The sequence below is a fragment of the Chinchilla lanigera genome, unplaced genomic scaffold (assembly GCF_000276665.1).
Source record: "Chinchilla lanigera isolate Chin_1 unplaced genomic scaffold, ChiLan1.0 scaffold00017, whole genome shotgun sequence".
Lineage (NCBI taxonomy): Eukaryota > Metazoa > Chordata > Mammalia > Rodentia > Chinchillidae > Chinchilla > Chinchilla lanigera.
Genome location: NW_004955418.1, coordinates 14,222,688 through 14,241,880, shown reverse-complemented (window position 1 = coordinate 14,241,880; position 19,193 = coordinate 14,222,688). Strand labels below are relative to the sequence as shown.

The window sequence follows — 19,193 nt, the reverse complement described above, 5'->3', positions numbered from 1 at the left end:
GTTTTTATACTGAATGAGAAACACTGAATTCTATTATTATGAACTTAATGTATAATCAATCAAAACAGAATGCATAAATCCTACTTAGGTACAGTTATTTCAATTTTGTCAGACACTGCAGGGGATTTTGGTAAACACAATTCAAATGATCATCGAGTGACCTTGGCTGATTAAAACATTAATCATAAAAGGTTATTTCAAAATGATTCTAAACAAAATAACAAAATTTAAAAGTACCTGTTTCTTTTGTCCAATTCGATGGGCTCTTGCCTGTGCCTGGAGATCATTTTGTGGATTCCAATCAGAATCAAAAATAACAACAGTGTCAGCAGAGGCTAAATTAATACCTAAACCTCCAGCTCTTGTAGAAAGCAAAAAGCAAAAATCCTGTAAGGAATTAGAAACATGTAAAATTTTTAAAATTCTCCTAAGCTATGACTGAACAGCCCAATTAAGAATTTTACAACTGATTTTCTGAATTTACATTTTACTAAGAAAACTAAAAGGAAGTATTAAAATTAATAGATAAACCTTTAGCAAGACCAATCAACAAGACTCCAAAGCATAAAAAAAAATGGTAATAATAAACACCAAATTGAATACAGTACTTATTTCTGGTGAAAAACAAAAGTAAGAAAGAGATGAGGCAAAAAACATTTAAATGAAAATGGGCTCATTTATTTTGAAACAAATTAACTATCATACTGAAAAAGTATTGGTAAGCAAGAATAGAATTCTTCAGATTTAACATAGACTATAGCTGGGCATGGTGGCACACACCTGTAATCCCAGCACTCGGGAGGCTGAGGCAGGAGGATCGTTGCAAGTTTGAGACCAGCCTGGGCTACAAAGTGAGCTCAAGGCCAGCCTGAACTACAGCAGCGCAACTGTCTCAAAAAGACAAAATAGGCACTTGCTGAATCCACCAGGGGTCAGCACACAAAACATTATAGCAAAAAAAAAAAAATAACTAAAAAAAAAAAAAAAAAAAAAAACATAAACTATAATTTAAAATCTCATTTGTGGAATGAGCATGTCATGTAGCTGAGTGTAAAGTGTTTGTCCATATGTATAAAGCCCTGGTTTTGATCCCCGGCATCACAAAAAACAAGGAACAAAACCCTCATTTGCTAATAGAAGACTAAAAACAAGCTACAAATATGATGCCTATGCAATATAACAAAATGATTACTGAAATGGAATTTACAATTTTAAAAGCATTCTTACCTCTGATCCCTCAGCATTAAAATGATCTAGAGCTTGTTTCCTCAGCTCCCCTTTTATGGATCCATCTAATCTCTAGAATAAAACACACAAAAATATTGCATGTATGAGAATCAAATGTTTTTCAAAAAAGCTATTAAAATCAATTATGAAACTAAGTAGAAAGGGCAGTATGTACTCTGCTCAGAAGTTATGAGAAGTTATGGCTGTAAAGCAATGCCTAGGCATTCCATCTTCACTAAGTGGCACATTCTGCTTGCACTAAGACTGCTCCCAGAGTAAGCTGTTTCCAAGCAACTGAAATAAGTTACATGACATGACACACTCTCATAATTTATAACCTATTTCATCTTCTAAAATGTACAACTCATTAAACTGACTTTCAGATCTATCAGTAAGTTACAAACTGTTTTTTAAAACACTGATGAAGTCCAGGTGATTACTGGATCAACAGCATTAACAGTAACTGACAACACAGAAATTGTTGAGGGAAGGGTCCAGAAAAATCCCTTCAGCTAATTCCAAAACATGCCCCGCAACAAATTCCATACATACTAAGCAAAACAGGTACCACAGGCTGTCCTCAAATAGCCAGCATGAGTATCTTTCTCATTATGTGCCTCAGGCAAGAGATTCAACTTTCTCCATGTGAATTTCTGTCAGTGAAATGGATATACTACTGCAGCCGACAGAGGACATAGTGAGAGAAAGTGGGAAGACATTTAGTAGCTAACATATACTGAGTGCTTATTAAGTATTAGCTATTATTGGTCTAGGGGGATGGCTCAGTAGTGGAATGCTTTGTTTGGCATTGGAGAGAGCTGGGTTTAATCTCTAGCACAAAGGGGAAAAAAAACTATTATTTTTTGTTTTTGTTTTTTTGTCTATTTGAGACAGGGTCTCACTATGCAGTTCAGGCTGGCCTTAAGCTTACTTTGTAGCTGAAAGTGGCCTCGAACTCGCAACGATCCTCCTGCCTCAGCCTCCCGAGTGCTGGGATTACAGGCGTGCGCCACCATGCCCGGCTAAAAGCTATCATTTTCAGTTACATTATGATTTACATTTATTTTATAATGAGAAACTGGTGATCAATGAGAAATAATTTTGCCTACTGTTGATACATACATTTAGTTAACTAATAAGTTATGAAAAGGAATTTCTGTAAAGCTGCAAAAATACATACAGAAATTATTCCATATATTATTATCAGTGGTGAACCATTTTCATTCCTTGTACTGCTATTCACCAACAGGCCAAAAATTATAGTAAGTGTAGTAAGAAAAAAGATCCTGAAGAAAAACTGTAACGATTGGAAAGAAAGTAAATTATCATCACAGACAATTATCTATTAAGTGGGACACCTGAAGGAATTTTTCCCAAATTATTAAAATTAATCATAAAGTTAATCACTGAGAGAAAGAATGAAATAAAACCAGTCAACTTTTAGCAAAATTATCAGTTACAAGATTAACAACCCCCCTAAAAAAGATTAACAAACAAAAATTAGTGGCATTTTTGTAAACTAGCAACAAAAAGCTAGAAAATTAAAATGTAAAAAATACTATTTACATTAGTAAAAGCAAAAACTCAGGAAGAGTATAACAAACTATGCAAAAACGTGTTTTGGGTTGTTTGGTTGCCTGGTTTGTCATTCTCAGTTTATTCCTGAAAACAAACAGAAACCTATGCTTTTGTTTTTATGGAATTTCAGAACAGAACAGAAGTAAAAAATTGATCCTTTTTCAAGACTTTCAACCAATATCTCACTTTCTTTTAGGTCCACCTATATCCCAATTCCAGATTTCTGAGTGAAGAATCCTGTGAATCTCTGCAAATACAGTCGTTGCTTCTAAACGTCTCACACTGGTTGACTATTATTTTGCTTTCTCCCATCTATTTAATTTGTTACCACACAATTACCATTCAGATTTCACTCTTTTTTCCTGTCCTTGTGTCCTGGACAGTTTGCATTCCCTGACCATCACTTTACTGCTGTTTCAGAAGACTTTCTGGGAGAACAAACACTACATAAGGTGCTCCCTTTACTTCAATCATCTTTTCCATCTGCCTTAGTGCAGTTTTTTAAAAATCTAAAGCAAGCATAGAAGAGACAGTAAAAAGAAAATAAAAATTACTGTTCCTAAACTTAAGAAGAAAATAATGGTAGTTATTTAAAGGAGTTATATTTCTTTAAAGAAAAAATTATAAAAATCTGATATAATTTCAAAGCTAATTCTGTAATATAAGGTCACGAATTAGGTGAAACAATAATGACAATGAAGTACTTACTTGAAAAGGAAACTGACGGTATTTCAAATATTCTGCAAGTATATCTAACATTCGCACCATTTGAGAAAAAATGAGAACTCGATTGCCTCTTTCTCTTAGGCGAATTAACAGCTTGTCAAGCAGAATTAATTTTCCACTACTACGGATTAAGTGCTGAGGAAACAATAAATTAAAACTGTTAAAAGATATAAATGACACAAACGCTCCACTTAATACTGGCTTTCGGTACTTTCAAATGAGATTTTAATGAAGAACAATTTCAGTCTTCGAAATTTTGAATGACCTTTCAGTTTGCTGTATTACATAAACTAAAATTGTCCCTGCCATTTAGCAGCTAGGTTCTTGCATTTTAGGAATAATAAAAGGTACTATTTCACTCTGTTTGCTAATTGTTACCCTGTTTCTCCAAAAATCTTAGCCAAAAAATCAAAACAAAACAAAATAAAAAAACCCCACCTAAAACCCACATATAAGCAGCAAAAATTAGGTAAACAAAGGGTTTTTAAATAAGTAGGTATATATTAGTTACTGATTATAGCTGGTATACACACTCTTATGACTCAATTAAGGGGTGCTTTTACCTTTTTGACTTGTCTTCCAGAAGTAATGGGAAAGGTAGACTTTGAGATCAAAATGTCCTTTTTTAGAATACCATTTGCCAAGTCACACTCAGCATAATCACTATTTGTGAATTTTCTTTTACAATTATGAACAGACTAGTAATTTTTGTTGGACATAAGGGATGATAGAAAAATATGCTCAATGCCTGGTGAGATAGCATAGGCCTATAATCCCAGCACTTGGAAGGCTGAGGCAGTAGGAGCATCATGAGTTTGAGGTCAGGCTGGGCTACAGAGGGAGACCCTGTCTCCAAAAAAAAAAAGTGAATGTTTAAATTTTTAAAAATGTATTACAGAGCCAAAATATATAGCTCAGTGGTAAAAGCACCTCCCTGGCAAGCACAAGGTCCTGAGTTCAATTCCTGGTACTGAAAAAAAAGATACTCTCCCTCACTTCAAACACACAATTCCACCATTCTTGCCACTTTCTGAAACAATTCTGGAAGTGGTCTTTGCTGAGTGTCTTTACTTTTGCTCTTACCGCTGTCTCAGTCTCTTAAATTAATTCACAATGTTTACACCTTCCATGGTTCTTTTGACTCAAAGGAAAAGCCAAAATTTGTACAAGGCCAGCTCCACTGAACAAAGTGGACGAAGGCACAAAGGCACACTAATGTTTTTACAAGCCTGCCTCTCTGTTGGATGGCAAGCAGCAGCATTCACCGTATTTTTTATTATACCTCGTTAAAGAGACATGAGAGTGTTCTAAGCAACGGGAAACGATAGCAACGTGTCTTTCACTGTAGTAATTTTGTTAAGTAGTCACTATATATATATTTTGACCATAAGAAATTGCTATACCATCTAATATGAACTTTTAGGAAATTGAGCAAAATTAAAAAAAAATAAAATTATGAAAGCTGTTTAATTTCATGTGGGTTAAAACTATAATCAAGACCATTATTTAAATGAAACATTAGCCAAACAGAACTTCTAACATAGTAAAGCACTGTATACTTTTCAGTTAGAAGGGAACAAACACTTCAAAATTTTGCTTTACAAAAATAAAATGAATTTTTCTTACAACAAAGAAGCAATATTTAAAACTTCTTACTTGTAAGGCCTCCTGTTTATTATAAAATTCATTATTATCTGGTGGTTTAATGAGGTAGCAATGGTTACAACATTTCTTTAGCTCCATCATAATGTTCAAAAAGCCTGAGGTACTACCCTTGGAACCTTTGCTGAGGGCTTTGTAATTCCTAGTTAAAATCCACCTTTAAAAAAGAAAGAAAATTGTGAAAATGGTGTTTAGCAGAACAATTATCAAAATAAATTCTAAATCCATAAAGAAGAAATCTAGTGCCCAGCAAAACTGTACCATTATGCAATTTACAACTAGATATACAATGGACTGAGCCTCATTCATAACTCACAGAAACACGTAACTTATTATCTGAACCACATGTAAGAGTGAGTATAGGTATGTTAATTCTTTACTCCCTGGATCTAGTAAAAAGATGGTCAACTGTATCATCTACCTTAACATTTTTACAAATTTCACTTCCATTACACAACTAGTGAAATTTGACTTTTTTCAGACCTAAAAGAAATACCATGAAGATAACTTGTTTCAGCTATACTGTGTTTTCTAAATTACAATTATATAACTTTAAAAAAAACTTGGTGCTATTTTATTACATACTCCAAACTACACAAAGAATTTCCTGTTACCAGGAGTTAATTTCTGTTCCAGTACCTTTTACTTCTTTCTTTCTTACAAAATTAAGTCTTCAAAGGGATTTTATAATCCAAAAATATCTGGTGCATTCTCTTATTATTACTATTCTTTACCACCAAGTTATTCAATATCTTCCTAAGTCTAAGGAGCAAAGTAGAACCTGTGGACAATGCTCCACACCATTAAGAGGTAATAAAGACTAAATTATTTTTCCTCTCCAAAAGTATTTTCTTCTGACTTTCTCTACAGGTGATGTTTTAAAACCTTTTACAGAAATTTATTGTAGTATTTCATTACCTTTGTTTCCAAAAAACGCTAGAAGAGTCTAAACCCTCAAGTCCATGACACATGACCAACAAGAACTGATAGAACCACAGAGCACTGTGTCTCCTATTTCAGCGCTGCTCTTCTTTTTAAAAGAACTTCATACTAAAATTAGAATACTGTACCATCATTTTGCATTACAAAACATATTGTGGCCATAAACTAAAACATGAATCTTAAACAAGCACCTGATCTATCAATCAATCTACAGAAAATATAGTGTTATGTGTTAAAACTCTTCCCAAAAAGATGTACTATGCAAACTATAGATTAAGAAAAATTCTATGGCACAGTTGCTTTCCTCATCCAAATTTTTAAAAAAGAGGAACCTACAGATAAAAGAGGTAAAAAAAAAATCATCATCGACAGACTTTATTTCAATCTTGATTCAAGTAAACTTTTATAGAAAGCTTGAGACTATACAGAACTGAACATTAATATTAAACACTTAATAGCATGAAAATATTGTTAGCATTTTAAAATGGGATGCCAGTATTTTAAAAAATCATTAGAAATAATAGAAAAATATCTGTGGGTAAAAAATTTATCTCTGCTTTGTCTCAAGAAATGGAAGAAATGCAGATGACCAGGAGATAAAGCAAAAGAGGCTGTAAGCTAAAAATTTAAGCTGAGTGACTATATTACAAAATATCAGTTTTATAATATAATCCTATTTTTTCATGAGTTTGAAATGTTCTTCTGTAATAAAAACCTAAAAAATCATGTGGTAACTACAAATTTAAATGCATAGCATGTACATTTTTACCATATAAGTGCTCCTCAAACTCCAAATACAAGCAGCAAGGTATCTCATTTTATGCAATTAAACATTTAAATAGATGTTAGGACATACTATCGCTTTTGATTCTTGGAAAAGGCTTACTTTATAGATTCTGACACATAAAATTACATACAATATGATTTGTTCATGTTCTTCAAATGTAGAGAGGCCTAAGTCTTTTTTCCTCTGTCAGTTATAATTATATCTCATTATCATGGAAATCGGAAAAATCGGAAGACTTTAAAAAAGAACTCTTTATAAGGTAACAGTATGAGACCTACGAAACAGATTAATGACGTATCAGAAGATGACTTAAGGGGCTGGGGATTTAGCTCAGCGGCAAAGCGCCTTCCTGGCAAGCGCAAGGTCGTGAGTTCAGTTCCCGGTACCGGAGAAAAACCAAAAAAAAAAAAAAGATGACTTAATCCTGTTACCTCCAAATCATGGAAATGCCATGATTTGGGGGTGACGGGACTTAATCCTGCCATCCCACTATGCAACAGAATAAAGCTATTCTCAAATTTCACAACTGCTACTGCTCTAAGACTTATTTATGGGGAAGGTGGGTACCAGGACAAGGACAAAACATGGAGGTTACTCAGAATTAAATAGTTAGACTATGTGGTCTATGTACAATATTACAACTTACTTGTAATACTGTTTCTGTAAAGCACTCATTTCCATTCTTAAAATTTGTTCAACCTTGGCAGGAAGAGATTTTTCTACGTCTTTTTTAACTCGGCGTAACAGAAACGGCTCAAGCTCCTTGTGGAGGCTTGCGTAACCATATTCTCTCCCTTTGCCATGTTCTTCTTCAAAATCTTCCCAGGAAGAAAACCTTTAAAATTTAAGACAATGGAACAATCACTAAAAAAAGCCAAAATGTGTATGACACTTGTCAAGGTAGTCATATGAGAGTTTTAGGGGGAAAAGAGCTAAACTTAATTACATGTAAAAATCTGCCCCATAAAGTCCACTTTATATACATAACTACACATATATATATTATATACATATATAATATATATAAAGTATTTTTACAACTTAAAGTATTTTCAAGTAAAAAACTGTCACTACTATTTCTCAAATATATATATATAAAGTTATGGCTCTTTTAGGGAAAAAAAAGTAACCTTTGATAAGTCATTTAGCCTTTTCAAGTATAGGTTTCCTTTCCATTTATACAACTGTGTTACTTACACAAAGTACAGTTTCAAATTTCTGAAGGATATATTCTCAACAAGTACAAAATCAATTATTGTAACAGCTTAACTGTATATACAAATATTTAAAAATTCAAATATAAATCCTACTACCTTTCCTGTTTTTCTCAGTAATCTGTGCTCTAGTGCTTTAGGGCAATAAAACCATTTACTGACCTTACTAGCTAATTTTTTTTTTTTGGTACTAGGAATCGAACTCAGGACCTTGTACCTGCCAGGCAGGCACTTGTGCCACTGAGCTAAACCCTCAGCCACTAGCTAATCTAATTTTGTTCTCATTAAAAACCTACACACAAAACTATGATGAAAAATGTGTAATACAAATTTTTCTTACTTTTCTGGCATAATGAAATGGAGCAATGACCAGAGCTCTTTGAGAGAGTTTTGTAAAGGAGTTCCAGTGATAAGGAGGCGGTGATTAGATTTAAAATCTATTAATGTTTTGTACAGAAGGGAATCATCATTTTTTAATCGATGTGCTTCATCCACACCTATGAATGCCCAATTCAGACCACCAAGGAAAGCCTTAGAAGAAACAAAGAAACGCAGTTAATATCTGTCTAGAAAAACAGGATTCAGTGTCAGTTTCCTCATTTGATCTGAACTAAGGTTACCAAAATGAGACAAATTAAAATTAAAAAACCTCTGTCTAATTTCTAAATAAAAAGTATTTCAAGGTTGTTTTTTGGGGGGGTGTTTTTTTCCAGTACCAGGAATCAAACTCAAGACCTTGCGCTTGCCAGGCAGGTGCTGTGCCGCTAAGCTAAACCCCCAGCCCAAGTTTTATTAGAATTTTCAAATCAGGAAATCCAGCATACAAAATAAAAGTTTCTTCTAGCACTAATTTAACCCTTAAACACTGCTGAGAAAGAAAAACTCATATTACCAATTGAGACAAATTTTAATGAAAGATTTTTAATTTAACTACAATAAAGGTCTCTATTAATGTCAACCTGGAACAGATTTTTACTCCTCCTATACTCTATAACTTTGATGAACTGATGGTCTTAACACATAAACTTAGGTGTCTGACTTAAAACAGAAGGTCTTATCTTACTGTGTGACCTCTGGTCAGTTCATTCAAGTCTTTGAGACTTGACTTTTTTTCTCAATACAAATAGAAACAGCAGTATCTTTAAAGTAGATGGGAAAATTAAACAAGATAGTAGCTATAAATGTACTTCACATAGTGGTAGCTTAATCTAGTTAGGCAAATTCTTCCTCTTTAAAAAGCTTATAAATCAGTAAACAATATCAAACTGAAAAAAAAAAGAAAATATCAAACTGGTTTCACTGAAGTCAGGAGTTAGCAATCTTCTTCTGTAAAGAGTCATATGGTAAATATTTTAGACTCTGCAGACCAACAATACATGGTCTGTTACATATTCTTTCAAAATAACTTTCTTAAATGTAATGCTTTAAAACCTTTTAGGATGTAAAAATCGTTCTTGCTTAAGGGACACATAAACAAATCAGCCCACAGACTACCGCTTGCGGACCCACACCATGACTTAAGTGACACTTGCATCCTGTCAACATATGGCAAAGAAAAAACTAATAAACCAAACCAGAAAGCATCACAGGTAATACATACCTTATCCTTCAATAAAATTTCGTAAGTTGTTAGAAGTATATTAAATTTTAACCGTTTGGTCTGGGGATGCATCCATTCATGAGTTCTTATCTATTAAGAAATTTAAGGACAATTCTAAGACAAACATTAAGTAAATTGTACTTTTACTTAAATATCTAAAATAAATTAAAATCTACTCTACACAAAAACCTATGCTTATGTAACAGAAGTTAATTCTTTAGTCTGGCATGCTATACTGATCTTATAAAATGTAATACCACAGCATATCAAAACCTTTTACTAAAAAAGAAACAATACACACTTTTCATTGAAGAAAGCTTTCATTTAATAAAAGGTATCTGATTCATTTAATAAAATTTATGGATGAAGTATGAGATCTGGGGTTGCTGCATCTTAACTGGGAAAAATGTACCATGATGAGGTACGCAGGAAACTAGCAATGAGGGAAACTGTGAGACTGGAAATGAGGAAGTGCGTGCTCATACACGATTCAGCTTTTGTGTATGAGGTCAGTCCTTGACTTACAAACATTTCAGTTACAAACTTACACAGATACGAACAGACCTAGCATTACACTCGTAGATGCAAATGAACTGCGGAAGCAGCTCACATCTGGACAGTCACAGTTGTGTTGCTGTGTGCATCCTGTATGTATAGTAGTACAGTACAACTGGAGATTTTCTGCATTTCTGTGTGTGTACTTGGTTTTTTAATGCTTTATTTTGTACATTTGTGTCAAAGGTGTTTCATGACTAACTTTGTTGAATTTAAGAACAAATCTGATGGAACATATGAGGTTGAGGGCTAACTATATTTGAAATTTTCTGGCTTTTTTTTTTTTTTTGGCTTTTTGAGACAGGGTCTCGCTATGCAGTTCAGGTTGGCATTGAGCTCACTTTGTAGCCCAGGCTGATCTCAAACTCCCAACGATCCTCCTGCCTCAGCCTCCCAAGTGCTGGGATTACAGGCGTGCACCACCACGCCCGGTAGAAATTTTCTGTGAGAATTAGAAAGCATATACATATGCATGCTAAACCAAAACTTGTTTTTTATTATGGCTAAATATGTATTATATACTTATTTGTGGATATTTCTCTTAGAATTAGGACTATGGAAACAAAACAGACACTCTTCCCCTAAGACAAGTAGGTCTAGATTTCTAAATTTGTAGAGAAACAACTTACCATGTTTCTGCTGTTAATGTCACCTAAATAAACCACAGCATTCATCTGAGAAGCCCATGTCTGAATCTCCCTTTGCCAGGAAGTGAGAGTGGAGAGTGGTACTACTAATAAAAAAGGTCCATATAGTTGATGTTCATGAAACAAATAATTCAAAAATGAGATCGTCTGTATTGTTTTTCCAAGGCCCATTTCATCAGCAAGTATGCAACTATTTCCTCTACAAAGTTAAAAACAAAACACCATGTATGCAACAATGAATCAAGAATACAAAGTAACTTCTTTCATATCATGCATATACATTATATAAAATTATAAAGAAAGAATAAGGTATTATATGTAACACCATTTTTTAATGAGCTACAATTAATAAATGTGAAAAGGGTGCTCGGTATTGTAGTACGTAACAGTAATCCCAGCTATCCTAAAGCCTCAGGAAAAGGATCAAAAGTTTGAGGTCAGCCTGGGCAACTTAGCAAGCCCCTGTCTCAAAATAAAATATAAAAAAATGCTGGGGTTGCAGCTGAATGGTACAGCATTTGGCTAGCAAATGCATAAGACCCTGGATTCAATCCCAAGCAATACCATGGCCTCAGCCCCAAAAAGTAATAGTAAGTGGTGAAAGCACTAGAAGAAAAGTAAAGAAAGCTGGATGGGATACTCCAAACCTGTGATCCCGGCACTCCAGCACTCTAGGAGTATGAGGCAAAAGGATGTTGAGCTCTACTCTAGCCTGGGCAGCTTGATAACAAACTGAGGGTCCTCTCAAAAATAAAAATAATGAAGGACTGGGGATGTAGCTCAGTGCAAAGGCTCTGGAGTCAATCCCCAGTACCACAAAAGTGGGGTATTACCACTTTTGATCAGAGGAGGCTTAAAAATTAACTGTATTATCTAATACATTTTGAAAACAAGAGTACAATTTGTCTACTGCAAGTCCAAACACATTAAGTAAATTAAAAATATCCAGGAAAATAATAGGTGAAAAATCATACCTAAATTGCATCCTAGAGATTTAGGTATACTCTCAAGAGTTGGGGCCACAGTCCAAAGATAGAGGACTGCATGATTATTAGACATAACTAGGGGAAGGAAGAAGATAATAGCTCACTGGGAGAGTATTTCGCTGGCATTCACGAAGCCCTGGGTTTAATCTATCGAGTGAGGAGAGGGTGGTGGTGGGTAGAGAAGGAGAAATATTCTAGGAATAATGTGGGATAGAACTGCATAAGATTTTTTAAAAATTGAATTATAACATATTTAAGAACTCCATCAATCATAGCCAGGCATGGTAGGACACAACTGTAATGTCAGCCCTTAGGAGGCTGAGGTAGGAAACTGAGGCCAACCTAGTCTACACAGTGAATTTAAAACCAGTAAGACCCTGTCTCAAAAAATGGGAGTAGGAGGGATACTACACACACCAAAAAAAAAAAAAAAAGAACCGAAACAGTCAAACTCAAATTCTACTAGATTTCTTCCCAGTATATAAGTATTGTTTATGCAAAGTAGGAAATACAAAGACCTGCATATAAAACACTGGAGAGGCTTATCCTTTATGTTCAGGGAAATCTTTTCTAAATCCTGTATTTGCAGGCAAATTAAGATGATTCAAAATATACTTACTTGCACCAAGAGTGAGCAAGCCAATTTAAACCATTGAGTTGGTAATCTCTTAATTCTAAACCCTCATGTCCTCCAATATATGATGGTTGCTTCTTGAGGGCTACAAATCTTGGTCTTTGTTTTAATACCTTTAGTGGAAATAAGTGTTAACATGTAGACAGCTATGTAAGGAATTACCCTGAAAAAATGAAAACCTAACCTAACTTTTCACTGCAAACTTTAAAATTTTATCTCAGGTCAATTTCAGATATTTCATGACCTAATATACCTAAGGATTTACAAAGAATACTATTTTCTACGACTCTAACAGTGAACATTTTGCTTTTTTTAACAAAAAATGGAGAAAATTAAGTTCCTTCCAAAATACATGAGTCTCACGTATTTCATAAGCAAAAACTATGTTAAATTCAAAGACTATGTTAAATTCATTCATAACCATCACTGCAATGCTGAACTAGCAATACAACAAGAACAGATTAGTCTTCCATTCAATATCTCATTTTCAAAATATTGGTATAAACAATTCAATTTTGTAATAGCTAAGAGTTCCAGTAACATCTACCTTAAAACCATCACTAATATATAAACTGAAGATTTTCAAATAGCAGCAGCAAGGTAATCCTTGATACTGTTATGAGTATGACCCTCTTGCCCCTCAGAGAAACGTACCCTCTCCACCTTTTTAACAGAGCACCCACCTCTAGTTTCCAAGGATGTTTGATCTCACCAGCCCACTCCTCACAAATAGCATCATCATACCATTATCAGTTTATCAACTTTGTGACACAATGCCACTCACCAAGCATAAAAGTTAACCACTTCTAAGATCACATACCAATTGCAGGAACCTTACTTCCCTACAAGACCTATGAAGTAAGTACTCTCCTTACTCTGCCTGAAATCAAGATCCAACTCTTTTACTTAGGTTTATATTTATCATGTGAATACATTTTCATTAGTTGAAAATGTCAAACAATACTCACTTTACAATCTTTAAAAGGAGTGGTTTTTGATTGGTTCCTGCTAAAATACTCATCAATGCATGCCTGAAACTTTTTGGAAATGAGAGCTCCATCTTCCCAGCTGCATTCTGAGTATGGAAGGCCTTGCCATTTGCAGTAGTAGTCAGGATAACCAGCGGCTGACTTCTGGTTGGAATGAGCTGTGAGATAAACCAGGTTATTTATTTTGTTTACATTTAATCTTATGAGAGACTAACTCTTAATAAATGCTACACCAAGTAAACATCATGTACTTTATAGTATTGTAGTTTAGTAATAAGAAACTAATGTATTTAATAAATAATAAATTATTAAATTTATTCTTTAAATTTATTCAGTAAATTTATTCAGTAAATTTATTCAGTAAATTTATTCTTTCAGAAGATTTGAAGATAAATCTTAAAAGAAGTTTTATCTAAATCATTTATAACGAACCAATTATACGCTCCACTATTTGATACTGTTTATGTAGATCATCTGTAAGTTCTTGCTGGCAATTATAATATTCCACATCTTCTGGGGAAGCATTTTTCAACCTGAAAAAATTTAACCAGGAACAGACTTCAAAATCTCCTCTAAATAACTTATCCCACTAAATACTATCTACAGCACAAGAGTTCCCATTTTTCCACTTAGTCTTGTAAGACAAGCTTGAACAATGAAGATAGTGAGACAGAAATTAATCAGGATTAGTTTTTAGTTTCACAAATTTGTAATTTATAAAGGATGACAGGCATTCTTATGTGCTTGTTATCAAGGAAAGGCTTGCATGGATGGCTACAACTTGAGATGGAATACTATAGATGAGAAATAGCTATTTCAGGCTGTCATTTATTTATGTATTCCTGATTACTAAAAGAGTTTAGTACTAATCTTTGAACAATAAAAAATAAAATTTATATAGCATATTTACCATCTTTTTGTTTCCTGATCTTTTTTCTTGTAGTTATCTAATTTTTTCATTCCTCTAACATTCTGCTGTTTAAGCGTTTCTTCTGTCTCCCAAGTGTTGTGGATATGGGACCATCCTTTCCATTTAATTAAATACTGGACTTCTCCTGACTCCTTGTTTTTTTCAAATCCTGCATTTGGATCACCATCTGCTTCAACTGCGTAGATGGTCGTAGTAGCACCAGTAGCTAAAAACAAAAGTACAATTCCATGTAGGACTACTCCCTTTTTAACTCAAAATTTTTAAGACTATGAAAATAAGAACACTCTCTTAAGCAAACAATTAGGGTACAGAAATTTACAGAAAATTACACTGTACATAAAGAAAATTGACTAAGAATTTTAGAGCTGAAGAATTAACTAATTTAACCCCTTAGTTTTAAAATTAGGGATAAAAGGGTCAAGACAGTAGAAAACGTAAGATTATGCACCAATTTACAGTAACGAAGTTGATAGTTTTTAATTATTTTAATTTCCAGCTATCTTTAAAAACTGTATCTCCAACCAAAAAATAACCTTATTTATGTAAGAGAACTTTTTTCAAAAACTGAACATTTTGTGAAACTGTAAGTACTTGAACAATAATTACTTAGGTATAGCAGGCCAAAAAATCAAATTCACAAGTTACAAATTTTCTAAGTATCCACAACATATGATATGAGGTCAAGAGGGTATTTTATTGGAAGAAGCTATTCAGGCCAATAACCAAAGTACAGCTTTACAGCAAATATGTAAAACAAGAAAATTCATCCTCTTAGCATTTAAAATATTTAAAGAGATACTCTGACTCTGGTGCTATTTAAAAACCAAACAATAAAGTATTTTTTAAAAAATACCTCCTTTTCTCCCAATACGACAATCCATAAACCTTTCTATTGTTTCAAATTCCTCTTCCTCAGGTTGAGGAACATCCTCTCCACAGACTTCTAGTAGGTCATCTGAATCTGTTTTCATTTCTTCATCTTCCTTATAGCTCACATTGACAGTTGCTTGGCGACGAGAACTTCTTTTGTCATTATCATAGTCTTCTTCATCATCATCTTCCTCAGATGAATCAATTTGTCTCTTTTTTTGTCCAAGCATCTTTTTCCCATTTTTTGACTTAGATCTAGGGGAGGATAAGAAAAAACACAAAGTTTTATAAAAAATTAGCACAAAACAAGATCTGAGAAACCATATTCAAAAGGAACAACTATGTTCCATGACCAAGAATTTTTAGCATCGAGTCATGAACATACTACACTTACCTATTTTGAGGTTTCCTGCTTTTTACTTTGTTTTTTGGCTCATAATCTGATTCTGTTTCATCACAACTGCTCTTATCTCTCTCTTCTTCAGATTCTGAATCTGAACCAGATTGAGATGGCGATCCCGATCCAGACATTTGCCAATCTTCACTGTATGTAAAATTTATGAAGTGTTACTTATACACACACAAATAACTTGTCAATAATAAAATACAGAGATGGTCAAACCAACTAAATCCTATTGCAGCTAATATCAAGATTCTCATTATGGATAAAAATATATTATGCTAACTTATAGAGCCATGGGTTTAATTTTGAAAAATTTATACAACTATATTAGCCCTCTCTGAAAATATTCTTATCACTTTCATTTTAGTTGTCTAAAGGTATGATTTTTAAAATCATGTCTTTTTAATTATAGTGTTTATTAAGAAAAGTTTAAAATATAAAAAAAATAAAAAAACTACCATCAGTATTATCTCAATCAATATTCAAAAATGACTTCAGCCTTTTTACTATTTTTAATACACTTAATCTTTTTCCTTCCTGTCAATATGTGGAGAAAAAATACTGGGTACACCATAACATTTTGCTCTGATACAGAGTTCAAAGGAAAGATACCTATTAGATTCTTATGGTTACAGACTGAATATTCCCAATTAAAAATCTGAAAATTTCTGAGCATTTTCAGAGCTTAGGAAAGCTCAGCTAAAATGTGAAATACTTCTGATCCTGGGTATTTCAGGTACAGGATGTGCAATCTGTATCACATCCTGTCTTCAGCTACTGCTTTGCTCCCCTCCTTTCCACCTCTTGCATCAGTTATGTGAATGCTAAAGTAACAGAAGCAAACACATGTAAAATCTGATTTGCAAAACAAAAATCATACAAGTAAATTGTTTTTATCTTAACATCTTCTTAGGGCTTAGAAAATGAAAGGAGCAATATGCAGGACATATGGAAAAAATGTTTTTTTTTTTAAAAGATAAATTATCATGTTTACATTCAAGCAAATATATCCATCATCCCAAATTATTTTTTAAAATACTCTGCTTCTACCCATGCTAAGTTGAGAAATTAACAACTCAGTGGGAGACTGACAAGGCACAGCAGTTGAAAAGGCAATAGTAGTGCACTGAAAACTACAATACAACAAGGCTAACTCCTTGGTACAGCACTAACTTGTGTGAAGCCTTAGGTTTGATCCCTAAGCGGTTCCTAGACAGACACACAGAGGAAAAAAAAAGGGGGGTGAAAAAGGAGAGGGAAGTAAAAGAGGAGAAGGGGAGAAAGAGAGGAAAGAGTGAGAGAGGGGAGAGGGAGGGAGGGAAAGGAAAGGCAAGACAGCTAGGCAAGGTGGCACACACTGTGATTCCAACTATCTGAGATGCTGAGACAGAAGGCTACAAATTCAAGCCTAGCCTGGACAAGCGAGAACCTCTCTCAAAAAATGGTCTGAGGGTAGAGCTGAGTAGAGCATCTTTAGTCAATCCTCAGTTATTACAAAAAAGAGAAAGAACAGAAAACTGTAAAATAGGCCTAAGAAAATAGCCATAATATGGCATACCAATAAAGGGATTAAAAACATAATACCATAAGATTTAGAGAGGATAAACTGAATGATCCAACACACATCTATTAATAGAAGTACCTAAGGGAATTACAGAATGAGAAAGGAAATACCCAGTAATACAATGACTGAATTTTCAGAAACTCAGAAAAGACACAAATCTTCACAGTGAAGAAGATATACAAATCAAGAGTAACAAATCCACAGGTCACACCAAAGTGAATGTGCAAAATACTGATGATGGAAAAAGGAAACAAAATTGAATGTTTCTAAAAAAATAAGAGAAAAAATTCAAACCTTCTTTTTCGGTACCGGGAATTGAACTCAGGACCTTGCGCTTGCCAAGCAGGCGCTTGTGCCACTGAGCTATATGCCCGGCCTAAACTTTTTAAATGTACCTAAGTTGAGAATTTGAAAAATTATTTTTTCTGTCAAGAATTTTAGGCAATTATAGTAAGTTTCTAAATTATTTCTATAGGTAAAGTAAATTTCATGTGAGCATGAACAAAAACTGTTAATATAAAGTCATTAATAATCCTGTGGTTCTTAAAATTCTATTTCCCAATTTATGAAAATTTTAGAACTAAGTAGATCTTTAAAATTTATAAATAAATAGGGGAGAGAGTTATAGGAGATAAAGGGGTGTATTATAAAGATAAATGTTAAGGGCTTACGGTTTACATTATCTTTAAAATGCCATGAATAAAGTATTCATAAGGATCTATTTTGGGGCAATAATTTTCACAAAGAAATACAAAGTTATCTATATTTTCCTGATTATCAAAGTAGTCCACTGAATAAAATAACATACTCTTTATGCTTTTTCCTTTTGATGTCACTTGAGTCATCAGAATCATCACTGCTAGAAGAATCCTGTAGAGAAAAATAAAGGTCAGTGTCATTCACTAGTGATTGTAATTTAACAATGTTATCAAATTTTGCTATACTTATTTAACATTTGCTTTGCTCATAATAGTATCTGTAAAGTATTTTTGTGTTCCATGTTGTTATAGTTGTATTATCTTAAAATAGTAACTTTTTACTGTAAATTAACAGAAAAATCAGGTAAATAATAATCTCACCTTTTTGTGCAAAACCCCAAAATCTACTATTTCTAGTGACCATCACTGGTGCACTGGATAGATGGAATTATAGCTGTTTATATGCTAAATTTCAAACTAACATTTTTCTTCACCATGATACAGTTGTGTTTTGTTCTGCTTTGGTTTTGGTGTGGTATTGGGGATTGCCATGGCCATTACATTGAGCTACATCCCCAGCCTGTATCTTTTTGAGACAGGGTCTGATCAAGTCACTAAGTTGCCTAGGCTTGGCTCAAACTGTGGTCTTCCTGCCTCAGCTGCCCACAGTGCTGTGATTACAAGTGTGCACATCTGCTCTAGATAAATTTTTCTTGAATGCACCATGCAAAAACACATGTTGCTTACACACACAGCTTATAGTTGCAATCTATTTTTTTAAACTATTGTCGATAATTTTGCATTATTCAAGATATGAAATCAACATAGGTATCCACTGAGAGGTAGATAAAGAAAATGTGGTATAGATACACAATTAAATACTAGCCAACAATAAAAATAGAATCAAAATCTATCATTTGGAGCAATATGGGTAGAACTACACAACATTATGTTAAATGAAGTGAGCCAGGCACAAAAAGACAAAGAGCTCATCTCATATATGAGATGGATGAGCCCATCTCATCCATCTCTGGATGCTAAAAAGCTGATCTTGCTAAAAAGCACAGTATCAAATAGTCATTTTCAGGAAGTGGCAGAGGGTGGGATGGACAGAAGACAGTTAAAAGGCACAGGAGTATATACAGACAGACAGGAAGATCAACTTCTAAGGTCCTACAGT

General features: G+C 33.7%; 1 protein-coding gene across 1 annotated transcript in view; it reads right to left on the bottom strand.

The window, feature by feature from the left end:
• The window catches only part of Chd1 (chromodomain helicase DNA binding protein 1), a gene marked incomplete at its 5' end in the record, with an annotated part of 67,744 nt that overhangs the window by 26,481 nt on the left and 22,070 nt on the right, over window positions 1-19,193 (bottom strand). The window contains 15 exon segments of the mRNA XM_005382216.2: window positions 238-387; window positions 1,228-1,299; window positions 3,514-3,666; window positions 5,188-5,350; window positions 7,569-7,757; window positions 8,477-8,667; window positions 9,737-9,826; window positions 10,921-11,137; window positions 12,544-12,671; window positions 13,527-13,705; window positions 13,980-14,080; window positions 14,458-14,683; window positions 15,332-15,603; window positions 15,743-15,892; window positions 18,124-18,185. Of these exon segments, the coding sequence (XP_005382273.1) occupies window positions 238-387; window positions 1,228-1,299; window positions 3,514-3,666; window positions 5,188-5,350; window positions 7,569-7,757; window positions 8,477-8,667; window positions 9,737-9,826; window positions 10,921-11,137; window positions 12,544-12,671; window positions 13,527-13,705; window positions 13,980-14,080; window positions 14,458-14,683; window positions 15,332-15,603; window positions 15,743-15,892; window positions 18,124-18,185 (2,343 nt within the window).